Here is a 13,635-nt window from a genome sequence, read left to right on the forward strand (position 1 = left end):
GCCTGTGCAGGCTTTCATGTGCGTGCATGCTCTCTCCCAAAATAAATAAATAAACTTAAAAAAAAAAAGGATTTTCCAGGGGAAATATCTGAACTGAATTTTGAATTTCAGTTTAGACATCTGAACTGAAGTTTGAAAGGTTAAACATGAATTAGCCAAACCAAAGAAAGAGCTATCTAGGGAAATCTAGGTAGAGACAAAGGCATGGAGGCATGCAAAGCACAGTACTTGTTGGGAACTGTAGGTCATTCAGCCTGGTGTAGAGATTGAGGTAGTACAGGCAACAGAATGAAGCTAAAGAGGTCTGATCATGAAGGGTCTTGTCAGCTGCCAGAGTTTTTTCCTCTGGACTTCTTTTTTTTTAATTTTTTTTTTCAACGTTTATTTATTTTTGGGACAGAGAGAGACAGAGCATGAACAGGGGAGGGGCAGAGAGAGAGGGAGACACAGAATCGGAAACAGGCTCCAGGCTCTGAGCCATCAGCCCATAGCCTGACGCGGGGCTCGAACTCCCGGACCGCGAGATCGTGACCTGGCTGAAGTCAGACGCTTAACCGACTGCGCCACCCAGGAGCCCCTGGACTTCTTATAAATACAGCCTTTGTTTAGGTAGGATGGGAATCTTTGAGTCATCTTTGACTATTGAGACTCCCTCCCATCCTTAAACTCCCTTATAATTAGGCACCAAATCCTGTCAATTTTGGGAACTTGGATTGAAATGGAATCATGACAAGCTAGATGTAGACTGTGTTCCTTACTGTAACTTAAGTCTTTTTAATTTCTAGGTCTTTGCCTTGGCTCACAGACCCTTAGTAAATGTTCAAATGAGTGGGTTATAGGAAGGGAGTTCTAAAAAGAAAATGTTTAGTATTTTTACACATGATGATGTATAATTTTTCTATTCTTCATTTCATTATAGAATATTTAAAAGTGTTTTGTTTTTGTTTTGTTTTTTAAATTTATTTTTGAGAAAGAGAGCATGAGCGGGGGACGGCAGAGAGAGGGACACAGGATCCAAAGCAGGCTTCAGGCTCTGAGCTATCAGCACAGAGCCCAATGCATGGCTCAAACTCCCAAACCATGAGATCATGACCTGAGCCAAAGTCGGACACTCAACCAACTGAGCTACCCGGGCGCCCCTATTATAGAAAATTTAATAGTCTTAAGAGGCCTCGTTGAAAAGTCAACTCTTCAATAATTAAAAATCTCCAAAATGGAATCAGACCGATTAGTAAGATCTGCTTGGTCAGTGCACTGGTGGGTGACTGAAGCAGCATCATGGTAGGAAAGAGGTACCAGAAAGCTTCTGATGATTTGATTTTGCTGAATATACTCCAGATCACATAGTGTATGTCTTTTTTTTTTCCTAGCTGAGAACAGTCATGTGACTGTCCAGTAGAGATTAATTTTTTAGTTAGAGGAAATTTATGAACATGTACATTTATTGCTTTTTACTTGTCATAATAATGTGAGAATGTGCTTTCTTGAACTTACGGACACATACAGTGTTTATTTTGTGTTTACTATAAAAGGAAGACTATGCAGAGATGGTTAGTATTTGCAACAATTAGGCATTGTTTCAGTGAAATAATTGTGCCATTTTGAAAGCAAATTATGTATCGGAGGCATATCTTTGAAGCAGCTTTATGATTATCAGCAACACAGGTGCTGTAACTATTATTTTAGTGGAATTGAATCTTTTGTTATATGGGTCACATAACCAGGAACTGAACTTTTACACTTGTTAACTGTGCAAGACTCTTATTAAGACATAATGTAATACAAACAGAAGATAGGTGTCTCAAAGTGTTTTTGTATATGGGCTTAAGAGCACAGGTATTTATCACATAGAACTAGAATGATAGCATTATAATACAGTCCAATTTATGCATATGTTTAGTATTTTAAAGCCTTTCCTTTGTTTCCTTCCTTCTTAAAGTATAAATTAGCTAAGCCTATTTCCTTCTCCCATGAAAGAAAAAAAGGAGATACAAAGGTGTTTCTTCTGTCACCTCTCACTTCCCATTACCTAATTTTTAAAGTTTTTTTTTCCTTTTTTTAACTCACATTTAAATCTATATGCTGTAGCTTGAAATGAAAAAGATTTTTGCATATGTGGCTTCAATGAATGTTCCTATAGCCTGGTTAATATGGTTTTATTGTGACAAAATCTCCCTAAGATGTGTGTTATATAGAGCTGATTAAAATGGAATTTTCCCTGTAACTTTATCTTAGCTGTCTTATATCCTCTTGAGTATAGGTGGTATAATGATAAATAAGTATTTTGTTTCTTATACTTATTTAATCTTAAAACCAAGATGAACATTTTTAAAATGGGTAGATATACATTTGTCTTATTTTCTTTTTTCCTGTAGAGATCATTACAGTTGTAACAAATAATACAGGTTTTGTACACTTTGCCCAGTCTCCCTCAGTAATAACATTTTGTAGAACCATAGTACAATATTACAACCAGGATATTGACATTGTATAATCTATTCTTATTACTTCAGATTTTTCCAGTTTTACTTGAACTCATTTGTATATGTGTATAATTGTATACTGTTTAATCTCTGTATGTTTTTGTATCTATCACTACAGTAAAGCTGAATAGCTCCTTATCACAAGGGTCCCTCTTGTTGCCCTTTTATAACACCTGCTTTTCTTCTGCCAGTTCATTGTTCCTCCCCATCTCTGACTCCTGGCAGCCAGTAATCTCTCCTCCATTTCTAAATGTTTTGTCGTTTCAAAAGTGTTATATAAATGAAATCATATAGTATGTAACCATGTGAGATTGACTGTTTTCACTCAGTATAATTCCCTGGAGATTTGTCCAAGTTTGTATGAATTAGTCACTTACTCCTTTTTATTACTTGTTTTTTTTTAAGTTAGAGAATTTCCACATAGTTTAGTACTTAGTTTCTACTTTGTTTCCTTCCTAATCTATTTTAAAAATACATATATTTGTCTTAAATCTAGGTGACAAAACACGACCACCATCCTCAAGCCCCTCTAGTATTATCCGGCGCACTTCCTCTCTGGATACACTTGCTGCTCCATACCTTGCAGGGCACTGGCCTCGTGATAGTCATGGGCAGGCTGCTCCTTGCATGAGGGACAAGGCTACACAGGTAGGTTTATTAAAATTCTTTTTTTTGGGAGGTGGGGAAGGGCGCCTGGGTGGCTCAGTCGGTTAAGTGTCTGACTTCAGCTCGGTCTGTGAGTTCGAGCCCCACATCAGGCTCTGTGCTGACAGCTCAGAGCCTGGAGCCTGCTTCAGGTTTTGTGTCTCCCTCTCTCTCTGCCCTTCCCCCACTCGCACTCTGTGTGTCTCTCTCTCTTTCTCTCTCAAAAATAAATAAACATTAAAAAAAAATTTGTTATGGGGCACCAGGGTGGCTCAGTCGGTTGGGCAACCAACTTCGGCTCAGGTTATGATTTCACGGTTTGTGAGTTGGAGCCCTACGTCAGGCTTTGTGCTGACAGCTCAGAGCCTGGAGTGTCGGATTCTGTGTCTCCCTTTCTCTCTGACCCTCCCCTGCTCACACTCTGTCTCTCTGTCTCTGTCTCTCTCTCTCTTTCAAAAATAAACATTAAAAAAAGGGGTTTTTTTAATGTAAAAAAAAATTTTTTTTTTTTTTTTTTTGAGAGAGTACACATGAGCTAGTGCAAGCAGGGGAGGGGGCAAAGGGAGAGGGGAGAGAGAGAATCATAAGCAGACAGGCTCCACACTCAGAGTCTGATGCTTAACTGACAGAGCACCCCCGTGCCCCCATTTTGACCATTTTTAAGTATATAACTTAGTAGCATCAATTACATTCACACTCTTGTGCAACTATTGCCATTATCTGTTTCAAAACTTTTCATCACCCAAACAAAAACTCAGTAAGTCCTCATTCTTTTTCCAGCCCCTGTAACCACTATTCAACTTTCTGTTTCTGTGAATTTGCCTGTTCTAGGTATTTCATATAACTGGAAGCATATGATATTTGTACTTCTTTATCTGACTCGTTTTGCTTAACATAATGTTTTCAAGGTTTATCCATGTTGTACCATTTGTTTTCATGGCTGAATAATATTCTATTGGATGGATAAACATGTTTATCCATTTCTGGTTTTGGACATCGGGGTTGTTTACAAATTTTGGCAATTGTGAACAGTGCTGAAACAAACATTGGTGTGTAGATATCTGTTTGAATCTCTGCTCTCAATTCCTTTTGGCGCGTATGTAGGAGTGAAATTGCTGGGTCATATATTTAGCTTTTAGAGGAACAGTCTGGCAGTTCCTCTAAAATATATGGCTCAGCAGCTGCACCAGTTTACATTCCCTCCAGCAGTGTATAAGGACTCCAGTTTCTCCATATCCTCACCAAAACTTAACTATTTTTCTGTTTTCTCTTCAGTATAGCTATCCTGGTAGATATGAAATTATATCTTGTGAGTTTTATTTATATTTTCCTAATGACTGATGATGTTGAGCATCTTTTCATATGCTTATTGTATATCTTCTTTGGAGTTCAGGCAATTTTTAACATCTCTGTGCTTTTGTTTCCTCTTTGTAAAATGGGAGCAGGACACCTGGGTGGTTCAGTCAGTTAAGTACCCCACTCTTGGTTTTGGCTCAAGTCGTGATCTCACGGTCATGGGATCAAGCTCTGCATTGGGCTGAGCGTGGAGCCTGCTTGGGATTCTGTTTCCCTCTCTCTCTCTGCCCCTCCCCTGCTTGCACACGCACACACACTGTCTCTCTCAAAATAATTAAATAAACATTAAAAAAAAAATAAAATGGGGAAAAGAATAGTACCTGTCTTTTAAGGTTATTATGAGGATTAAACAAGGATTAAACAAGGAAATATATATAAAACACTTAGAACAGTGGCTGGCACATAGTAAGCATTTAATAAATGCTTGCCATTGAAATTACTACCTTTGGTTATTGTCACAACAAGAATGGCATGTAGATTTCATATCCTGTGTAGTTGGTTAACTGCTATTAGCTTCCCTGGAGGATTATGTTGAAAAAGATTCAGGCTAAAGATTATTGGGACTGATTAGCAGTTTTTGCCCATGTTGAGAGACTTGGGGCTCTTTTATCACCCCTGATCCAGACAGTGCTAGAGCAGACAATATGATGGAAGTAATTTATCTTATAGTGTAGATGGGTGCTTGCAGGAAATTCCTGTTAGACTTTTGACAAAACTTTTCATGTTATGACTCTGAGCCCTGGTTCTTCATTTAAAAAAATATGTATGACTCCAAGGTCTATCTCAGTATTTCAGGGATGAGTGGGAATGAGAAGCAGAGGTTCTGAAAAATACAGAGAAAGGCAGCATCAAAAAAGTTTAGGAAGGGATGCCCGGGTGGCTCAGTCGGTTAAGCATCTGACTTCAGCTCAGGTCATGATCTCACAGTTTGTGGGTTTGAGCCCTGTGTCATACTCTGTGCTGACAGCTCGAAGCCTGCTTTGGATTCTGTGTCTCCCTCTCTCTCTCTGACCCTTGCCCACTCATGCTCTTTCTCTTTCTCAAATATAAATAATAAACATTAAAAACAAAAAGTTTAGTAGGAGTGTGGCAGCAAGTTTTTAAAGATGTTAATCTCCTCTCCTGCCGTACCTCCACCCCATCATTGCTTTGGTCATGAGAATGAGTGCCTGATTAAGATTTTATTGTACGTGATTATTTGTTATCCTAATTACTTGACACAAAGATAGCAAAAATGTGGCATCATTTCTTTTTTTCTGTGTCTCTGGCAAGACATTGCTTATTCCCTGTGAACTCAAATTGCCTGAGAGTCTCTCTAGTGCAGTGCCTTAGCTTGCCATTGCCAGTGGAGCAGGGCTGGTCGATGAGACCATCTGCCAGACTCATCTACTATTTCTGCTTCAGAGTTTGGTACACTACTAAATACTACATTGCCACCAACCTCTACCTCCTGGCCCCCCTCCTCTCATGTTCTTTTAATGATTCTTTTAAAAACACCATTTACCAGCTTGCCCTCCAAACTTAGACCAATTTGTATTTCTAGCATTATCTATGTTGTAATTCCATTAATTTAATTTAATTCACCTAATTGGCAAGGGGTGCCTTTTGAATTTTCTGACTATACCAGTTTGTGGGAATGAAATGAAGCATGTATGTATGGCTGGATTCTTTGACATTCCTTTGACTCAAAAGGTAATCTCTTCCCAACTTTCCTAACCACCTACGCTTCTTCACAGGGGACATGTGAATATGTGAATTTGTGACTCATGTGATTGGTGTCTGGTTTACTTTATTACATAAACCAGTCATCTTTTCCTTTTAAAAATCTTGTTATTTTCTCTCAGAACTCCTACATTTCAGAGGCTATTTTTCCCTCTTCAGGGGTTTATTTTGATTAAGAGCTTGTTTTCTTTTTCAGTTTTTGCACTGGCATGAAATTGTAGTCCAAGTTCAGAAACTATAAGATGGCCTGTTATTAAAACCTAATAAAATTATATACTTTGTAAATTAGAGACTACAATAATGTAGAATTACTGAAGGTAGCTATTTATAAGTCTAGTGTTAGAAATGAAAGTACTAAAGAGGTAGATTAGCTTTTAAAAAAAATACTTTTTGAGTAACTTGCTCTTTTGTATAAAACCTTGGTCCATTGGTTAAAATTGGATTGTAATATTAAGAGAGAAGAAAAGTGTTAAAAATCTTTTTTTTTTTTAAGACCTAATATAATAACCTCTGTATAAGCTCTGTAGTTGCTTCCTAGTAGCTTTGACTTTCTTGGTTAAGCCTAGGATTCTGAAGTAATCTAAATTTCCATGGGGTGCCTGGGTGGCATTGGTTAAGTGTCTGACTTCGGCTCAGGTCATAATCTCACAGTTGTGAGTTTGAGCTCTGTGACAGGATCTGTGCTGACAGCTCAGAGCCTGGAGCCTGCTTCAGATTCTGTGTCTCCCTCTCTCTCTGCCCCTTCCCTGCTCGTGCTCTGTCTCTTTCTGTCTCTCTCTCTCTCTCTCAAAAAATAAATAAACATTAATTTTTTTTTTTTTTAATTTCCAGATGCTTCACCACTTGACTGGTGTTCCTGTTTTTTGGGTTTCTTTTCCCACGTTAGATTAGATTTCTCTAGGCCAGTGACTCTATACATTGTTTTTTAAATAGGCTGGGCTGTAACAAAGTAGGATTACATCATGGAATCCTTTAAAACAAATACAGTTTCTTGACTGTGTAATTGATATTTTTTTTACCTGTTAAAAATAATTTAGAAAATACACTCCAGCTCTCAATAATGGACTTGCAGTGCCCTGTGTACTCTGTTCACTGATGCTTCCCAGGATTTCTATTTTGTATGGAATGCTTTCCCACCATTTGCTTAGATAACTTATACTCTGAAGCCTCCCCCAATTTCATAAAATCTTGCCTACCTGCTTCCCTGTCCTTCTAGTTCTGGTTTAGATGCCTTTCTTAGAGGGAACTTCTATCATCACATGTGGCTATTTATTGTAACATAATTGGATATTTATCCTTTCTCTCCTAGAAAAAACTTCTTGAAAATAAGAACTGTGTTTCCTCTCTAACCTCAGTACCTAGTCCAGTGTCTGACATGTTAGTAGTAGATACTTAATAGTTTTGTGGTATACAGTGCAAGGCTGAACAAAAATTGAAATGTACTTAATTAAAACTCAGTTTTACTTTTTATTAATATCTAGAGTGTCTTAAAGGCACAGCTTCTTAGTGGAACAAAGAGAACAATTATCTTTTGAGTTAGGAGTTTAAGTAAAATCAGTGATTTTTGCTAAGTAATTTTTCTTGTTTGACCATCTTACAGCTGAAATTAGCAAAGCTGTTGCTCTTCATGTTTACTTTTATTTGTCTTAATACTCTTGTTCTCATTTTAATTTGTTCTTAACAAGTCTATAGGAAGTTTTTACATTCTTTTGCTTTTCCTCGAGTTAAATCTTACACTTATTATATTTAGACTTCCCTAATTAAAAAAAAAAGTTGTATTTTGAAAGTCTCATTTATAGAAAAGTTGCAAGAATAGTAGATTGAACACCAGTAGACTCCTCACTTATATTCACCAAATATAAACATTTATATATGAACATTTTAATATGTATTTTTATTTTTTGTGTGTATATAATTGCTGTTATTATTGTTACTATTTGCTAATTGTTAGTAAGTTGAAGACATTCTGATTCTTCAAATAGTTCAACATGTATATATGAACAAGGACTTACAAAAATTACCAAAGTACTTACCAAATTCAGGAGATTTAACATTGATTGATACCATGCTATTATTTAATATGTTGTAAATAGTCAAATTTTTTAAGTTTTCTCATTGTTCTCTGTAGTAATTTCTCATGTAAGCCAGGATCTAGTCAAGAAACACACTTGGCATTTAGATGTTATGCTTATTTGGTATTCTTTATTCTGAAACCGTTCCTTAGCTTTTCTTGGTCTTTCATGACATAGATATATTTTTTAAGAGTGCAAGCCAGTATATTTGTTGAATATTCTCAACGTAAGTCTCTGTTTCTTCACAATTAAATTCAACTTACTACATTTTTGGCAGGAATACTGTATATATGTGATGTATATATATCCTTCAACCTTGTTTTTTATTTAAGGGCATCACTCTATCCATATAGAAAGATTCCCCCTTAAGTAGGGATAGAAAGATCATACGTCAACTCATAAAGGCTTTATATGAAAGGCCCACAGCTAATAGCATCCTCATTAGGGAAAAACTGAGAGGCTTTCCCCTATGGTCAGGAATAAGATAAGAATGTCTGCTCTCACCATTACTATTTAACATAGTACTGGAGCAATCAGACATCAGAGAGAAACAAAAGGCGTCTAAATAGGAAAGGGAGAAGTCAGACTTCTTCTATCTGCACATGAGACTCTATGTAGAAAACCTGAAAGGCTCCACCAAAAATTTCTAGGACTAATACATGAATTCAGCAAAGTTGCAGGATATAAAATCTATGTACAGAAATCTGTTGCATTTCTGTACACCAATAATGAAGTAGGAGAAAAAGAAATCAAGGAGTCAATCCCATTTGTAATTGCACCAAAAACAAGAAGATATCTAGGAATAAATCTAACCAAACATGTAAAAGAATTGTACTCTGAAAACTGTAGAACACTTATGAAAGAAATTAAAGAGGACACAAAGAAATGGAAGAGCACTCCATGCTCTGGATTAGGAAGAACAAACATTGTTAAAATGTCTATACTACCCAAAGCAATCTACACATTTAATGCAGTCCCTATCAAAATACCACTAGAATTTTTCACAGAGGACTTTCACAAAAGTCCCCTAATGGCCAAAGCAGTCCTGAAAAAGGAAAACAAAACTGGAGGTGGCGCAATTCTAGATTTCAAGCTATATTACAGAGCTCTGGTCATTAAGACAGCATGGTACTGGCACAAAAACACACATAGATCAATGGAACAGAATAGAGAACCTAGAAATGGACCCACAACCATATGATCAACTAATCTTCAACAAAGCAGGAAAAAATACCTGGTGGAAAAAAGACCGTCTCTTCAACAAATGGTGTTGGGAAAACTAGACAGCAACATGCAGAAGAATGAAACTGGATCAATTTCTTATACATACTCCAAAATAAATTCACAATGGATGAAAGACCTAATTGTGAGACAGGAAACCATCAAAATCCTTGAGGAGAACACAGGCAGCAAACTCTTTGGCCATAGCAACTTCTTACTAGACATGTCTCCGGAGGCAAGGGAAATGAAAGCAAAAATGAACTATTGGGACCTCATAAAGATAAGCTTCTGCACAGCAAGGAAGTAATCAACAAAACTAAAATGCAGCCTACAGAATGGGAAGTGATATTTGCAAATGGCATATGTGATAAAGGGTTAGTATCCAAGATCTATAAAGAACTAATAAAACTCAACACCCAAAAAACAAATAATCCAGTGAGGAAATGGGCAGAAGACATGAATAGACACTTTTCCAAAGAAGACATCCAGATGGCCAACAGACATATGAAAAGATGGTCAACATCAGTCATCGTCAGCAAAATACAAATCAAAACCACAATGAGATACCACTTCACACCAGTCAGAATGGCTAACACTAACACAAGAAACAACAGGTGTTGGCAAGGATGTGGAGCAAGGGGAACCTTTTTGTTGGTAGAAATGCAGCCACTCTGGAAAACAGTATGGAGTTTCCTCAAAAAGTTAAAAATAGAACTACTCTATGATCCAGCAATTGTACTACTAGGTATCTATCCAGAGGATACAAAAATACATATTTGAAGGGGTACATGCATCTTGATGTTTATAGCAATACTATCAACAACAGTCAAACTATGAAGAGAGCCCAAATGTCCATTGACTGATGAATGGATAAAGATGTGATGCATATTATATATATACATATATATACACATATATATGCGCACATACAGTGTAATGTTACTCAGCCATCAAAAAGAATGAAATCTTGCCATTTGCAGTGACGTGGATGGAGCTAGAATGTATTATACTAGGCAAAATAAGGCAGGGAAAGACAAATACCATATGATTTCACTCATATGTGGGATTTAAGAAACAAAACAGATGGATGTATGGAAAGGGGCAAAAAAAAAAAAAGAAAAAAAAAAAAAGAATGACGGAAACAAACCATAAAAGACTCTTAATGATAGAGAACAAACAGGCTTGTTGGAGGGAGGTGTGTAGAGGGTTGGCTAAATGGGTGATGGGTATTAAGGAGGGCACTTATTATGTATGATAAGCACTGGGTATTGTGTGTAAGTGATGAATCACGGAATTCTGTTCCTGAAATCAATATTGCACTGTATGTTAAACTAATTAGAATTTAAGTAAAAAATTTTAAACATTAAAAAATAAATAAAAATACATTTCTCAAAAAAAAAAATTCCCCCTTTAAAAGTCACCCCCCACACCTTATATAGAGAGTATTGTTTTGAACAGGCTGTACATTCATTCTTATAGTACAAAAATCAAGAAGTACATAAGTATAATACAGTGAAGGAAGGATCTTCTTCCCATGAGGAAGCCACTGATGTTTCTTTTGTTACAATGTATATTCTTGTAGAGATACTTTACATATATGTATGTTCTTTATACTGGTCCTCTATAAAAGTAGTTGCTATACATACTATACTGAGCCTTGAGTTTTTCACTTAATATCTCATAGAGATTATTGTGAACTTCCTTATTCATTTTTAATGGCTGAATAAGTATTTTGTTGTAAAGATATACCATAATTTATTTAACAGATCCTCTATTTACATTGTTCTAATCTTGTAAAAACAGTGCTACAGGGAATAATATGCTGTATCATTTTGTGCATAAAGATAAACATTTTGTACATCTGCATGATAAATAACCAAAAGAAGGGTGAGATAAAGGGTATGTGCATTTGTAACTTTGACAGCAATTGCTGAGTCTCCTTCCATAAAGGCTGTACTAATTTACACTTCTACCAGCAATGTAGGAGAGTATGAAATAAAATCACCCAGTTTGTGGTTTTAATTTGCTTTTCTCTTATTATGGGTGAGACTGAGCATATTTTTTTAAATTTTTTAATTTATTTTTTTAATTTACATCCAAGTTAGTTAGCATATAGTGCAACAGTGATTTCAGGAGTAGATTCCTTAATGCCCCTTACCCATTTAGCTCATTCCCCCTCCCAAAACCCCTCTGGTATCTCTCTGTTTGTTCTCCATATTTAAGAGTCTCTTATGTTATTGTCCCCCTCCCTGTTTTTATATTATTTTTGCTTCCCTTCCCTTATGTTCATCTGTTTTGTCTCTTAAGTCTTCATATGAGTGAAGTCATATGATATTTGTCTTTCTCTGACTAATTTTGCTTAGCATAATACCCTCTAGTTCCTTCCACGTAGTTGAAATAGCAAGATTTCATTCTTTTTGATTGCCGAGTAATACTCCATCGTATGTATGTATGTGTATATATATATATACACACACATATATATGTATATATGTATGTACATATATGTATATATATATACATATATATGTGTGTGTGTGTGTATTTATATCACATCTTCTTTATCTGTTCATCTACTGATGGACATTTGGGTTCTTTCCATATTTTGGATATTGTTGATAGTGCTGCTATAAACATGGGGGTGCATGTGTCCCTTCAAAACAGCATACCTGTATCCCTTGGATAAATGCCTAGTAGTGCAGTTGCTGGGTCGTAGGGTAGTTCTATTTTTAATTTTTTAAGGAACCTCCATACTGTTTTCCAGAGTGGCTGCACCAGTTTGCATTGCCACCAGCAGTGCCAAAGAGATCCTCTTTCTCCGCATCCTCACCAACATCTGTTGTTGCCTGAGTTGTTAATGTTAGCCATTCTGACAGGTGTAAGGTAGTATCTCATTGTGGTTTTGATTTGTATTTCCCTGATGAGGAGTGATGTTGAGCATGTTTTCCTGTGTCAATTGGCCATCTGGATATCTTCTTTAGAGAAGTGTCTATTCATGTCTTTTGCCTATTTCTTCAGTGGATTATTTGGTTTTTAGATGTTGAATTTGATAAGTTCTTTATAGATTTTGGATACTCACCCTTTATCTGATATGTTGTTTGCAAATATCTTCTCCCATTCTGTCCATTGCCTTTTAGTTTTGCTGATTGTTTCCTTTGCTGTGTAGATGCTTTTTATTTTGATGAGGTCCCAATAGTTCATTTTTGCTTTGGTTTCCCTTGCCTCTGGAGATGTGTTGATTAAGAAGTTGCTGTGGCCAAGATGAAAGAGGTTTTTGCCTGCTTTCTCCTCGAGGATTTTGATGGCTTCCTGTCTTACATTTAGGTCTTTCATCCATTTTGAGTTTATTTTTGTGCGTGGTGTAGGAAAGTGGTCCAGGTTCATTTTTCTGCATGTCGCTGTCCAGTTTTCCCAGCACCACTTGCTGACGAGACTGTCTTTATTCCATTGGATATTCTTTCCTCCTTTGTCAAAGATTGGTTGCCCATATGTTTGTGGGTCCGTTTCTGGGTTCTCTATTCTGCTCCAGTGATCTGAGTGTCTGTTCTTGTGCCAGTACCATACTGTCTTGATGATTACAGCTTTGTAGTATAGCTTGAAGTCCGGGACTGTGATGCCTCCTGCTTTGGTTTTCTTTTTCAGGATTGCTTTGGCTATTCAGGGTCTTTTCTGGTTCCATACAAATTTTAGGATTATTTCTTCTAGCTCTGTGAAGAATGCTGGTGTTACTTTGATAGGGATTGCATTGAATATGTAGATTGCTTTGGGTAGTATCGACATTTTAACAATATTTGTTCTTCCTATCCAGGAGCATGGAATCTTTTTCCATTTTTTGTACCTTCTTCAATTTCTTTCATAAGCTTTCTATACTTCTCAGTGTATAGAGTTTTCACCTCTTTGGTTAGATTTATTCCTAGGTATTTTATGGCTTTTGGTGCAATTGTAAATGGGATCGACTCCTTGATTTCTCTTTCTATTGCTTCATTGTTGGTGTATAGGAATGCAACCGATTTCTGTGCATTGATTTTATATCCTGCCACTTTGCTGAATTCATAGATCAGTTCTAGAAGTTTTTTGGTGGAATATTTTGGGTTTTCCATATAGAGTGTCATGTCATCTGCGAAGAGTGAAAGTTT

At 36.6% G+C, this 13,635-nt stretch overlaps 1 protein-coding gene across 1 annotated transcript in view; it reads left to right on the top strand.

Annotated features, from left to right (window-relative positions):
* The window catches only part of FAM117B (family with sequence similarity 117 member B), a 102,812-nt gene that overhangs the window by 59,281 nt on the left and 29,896 nt on the right, over window positions 1–13,635 (top strand). The window contains exon 2 of the mRNA XM_043577514.1: window positions 2,980–3,131. Within this exon, the coding sequence (XP_043433449.1) occupies window positions 2,980–3,131 (152 nt within the window). The remainder of the gene's footprint in view (window positions 1–2,979; window positions 3,132–13,635) is intronic.

This window comes from Prionailurus bengalensis, chromosome C1, assembly GCF_016509475.1.
Source record: "Prionailurus bengalensis isolate Pbe53 chromosome C1, Fcat_Pben_1.1_paternal_pri, whole genome shotgun sequence".
Lineage (NCBI taxonomy): Eukaryota > Metazoa > Chordata > Mammalia > Carnivora > Felidae > Prionailurus > Prionailurus bengalensis.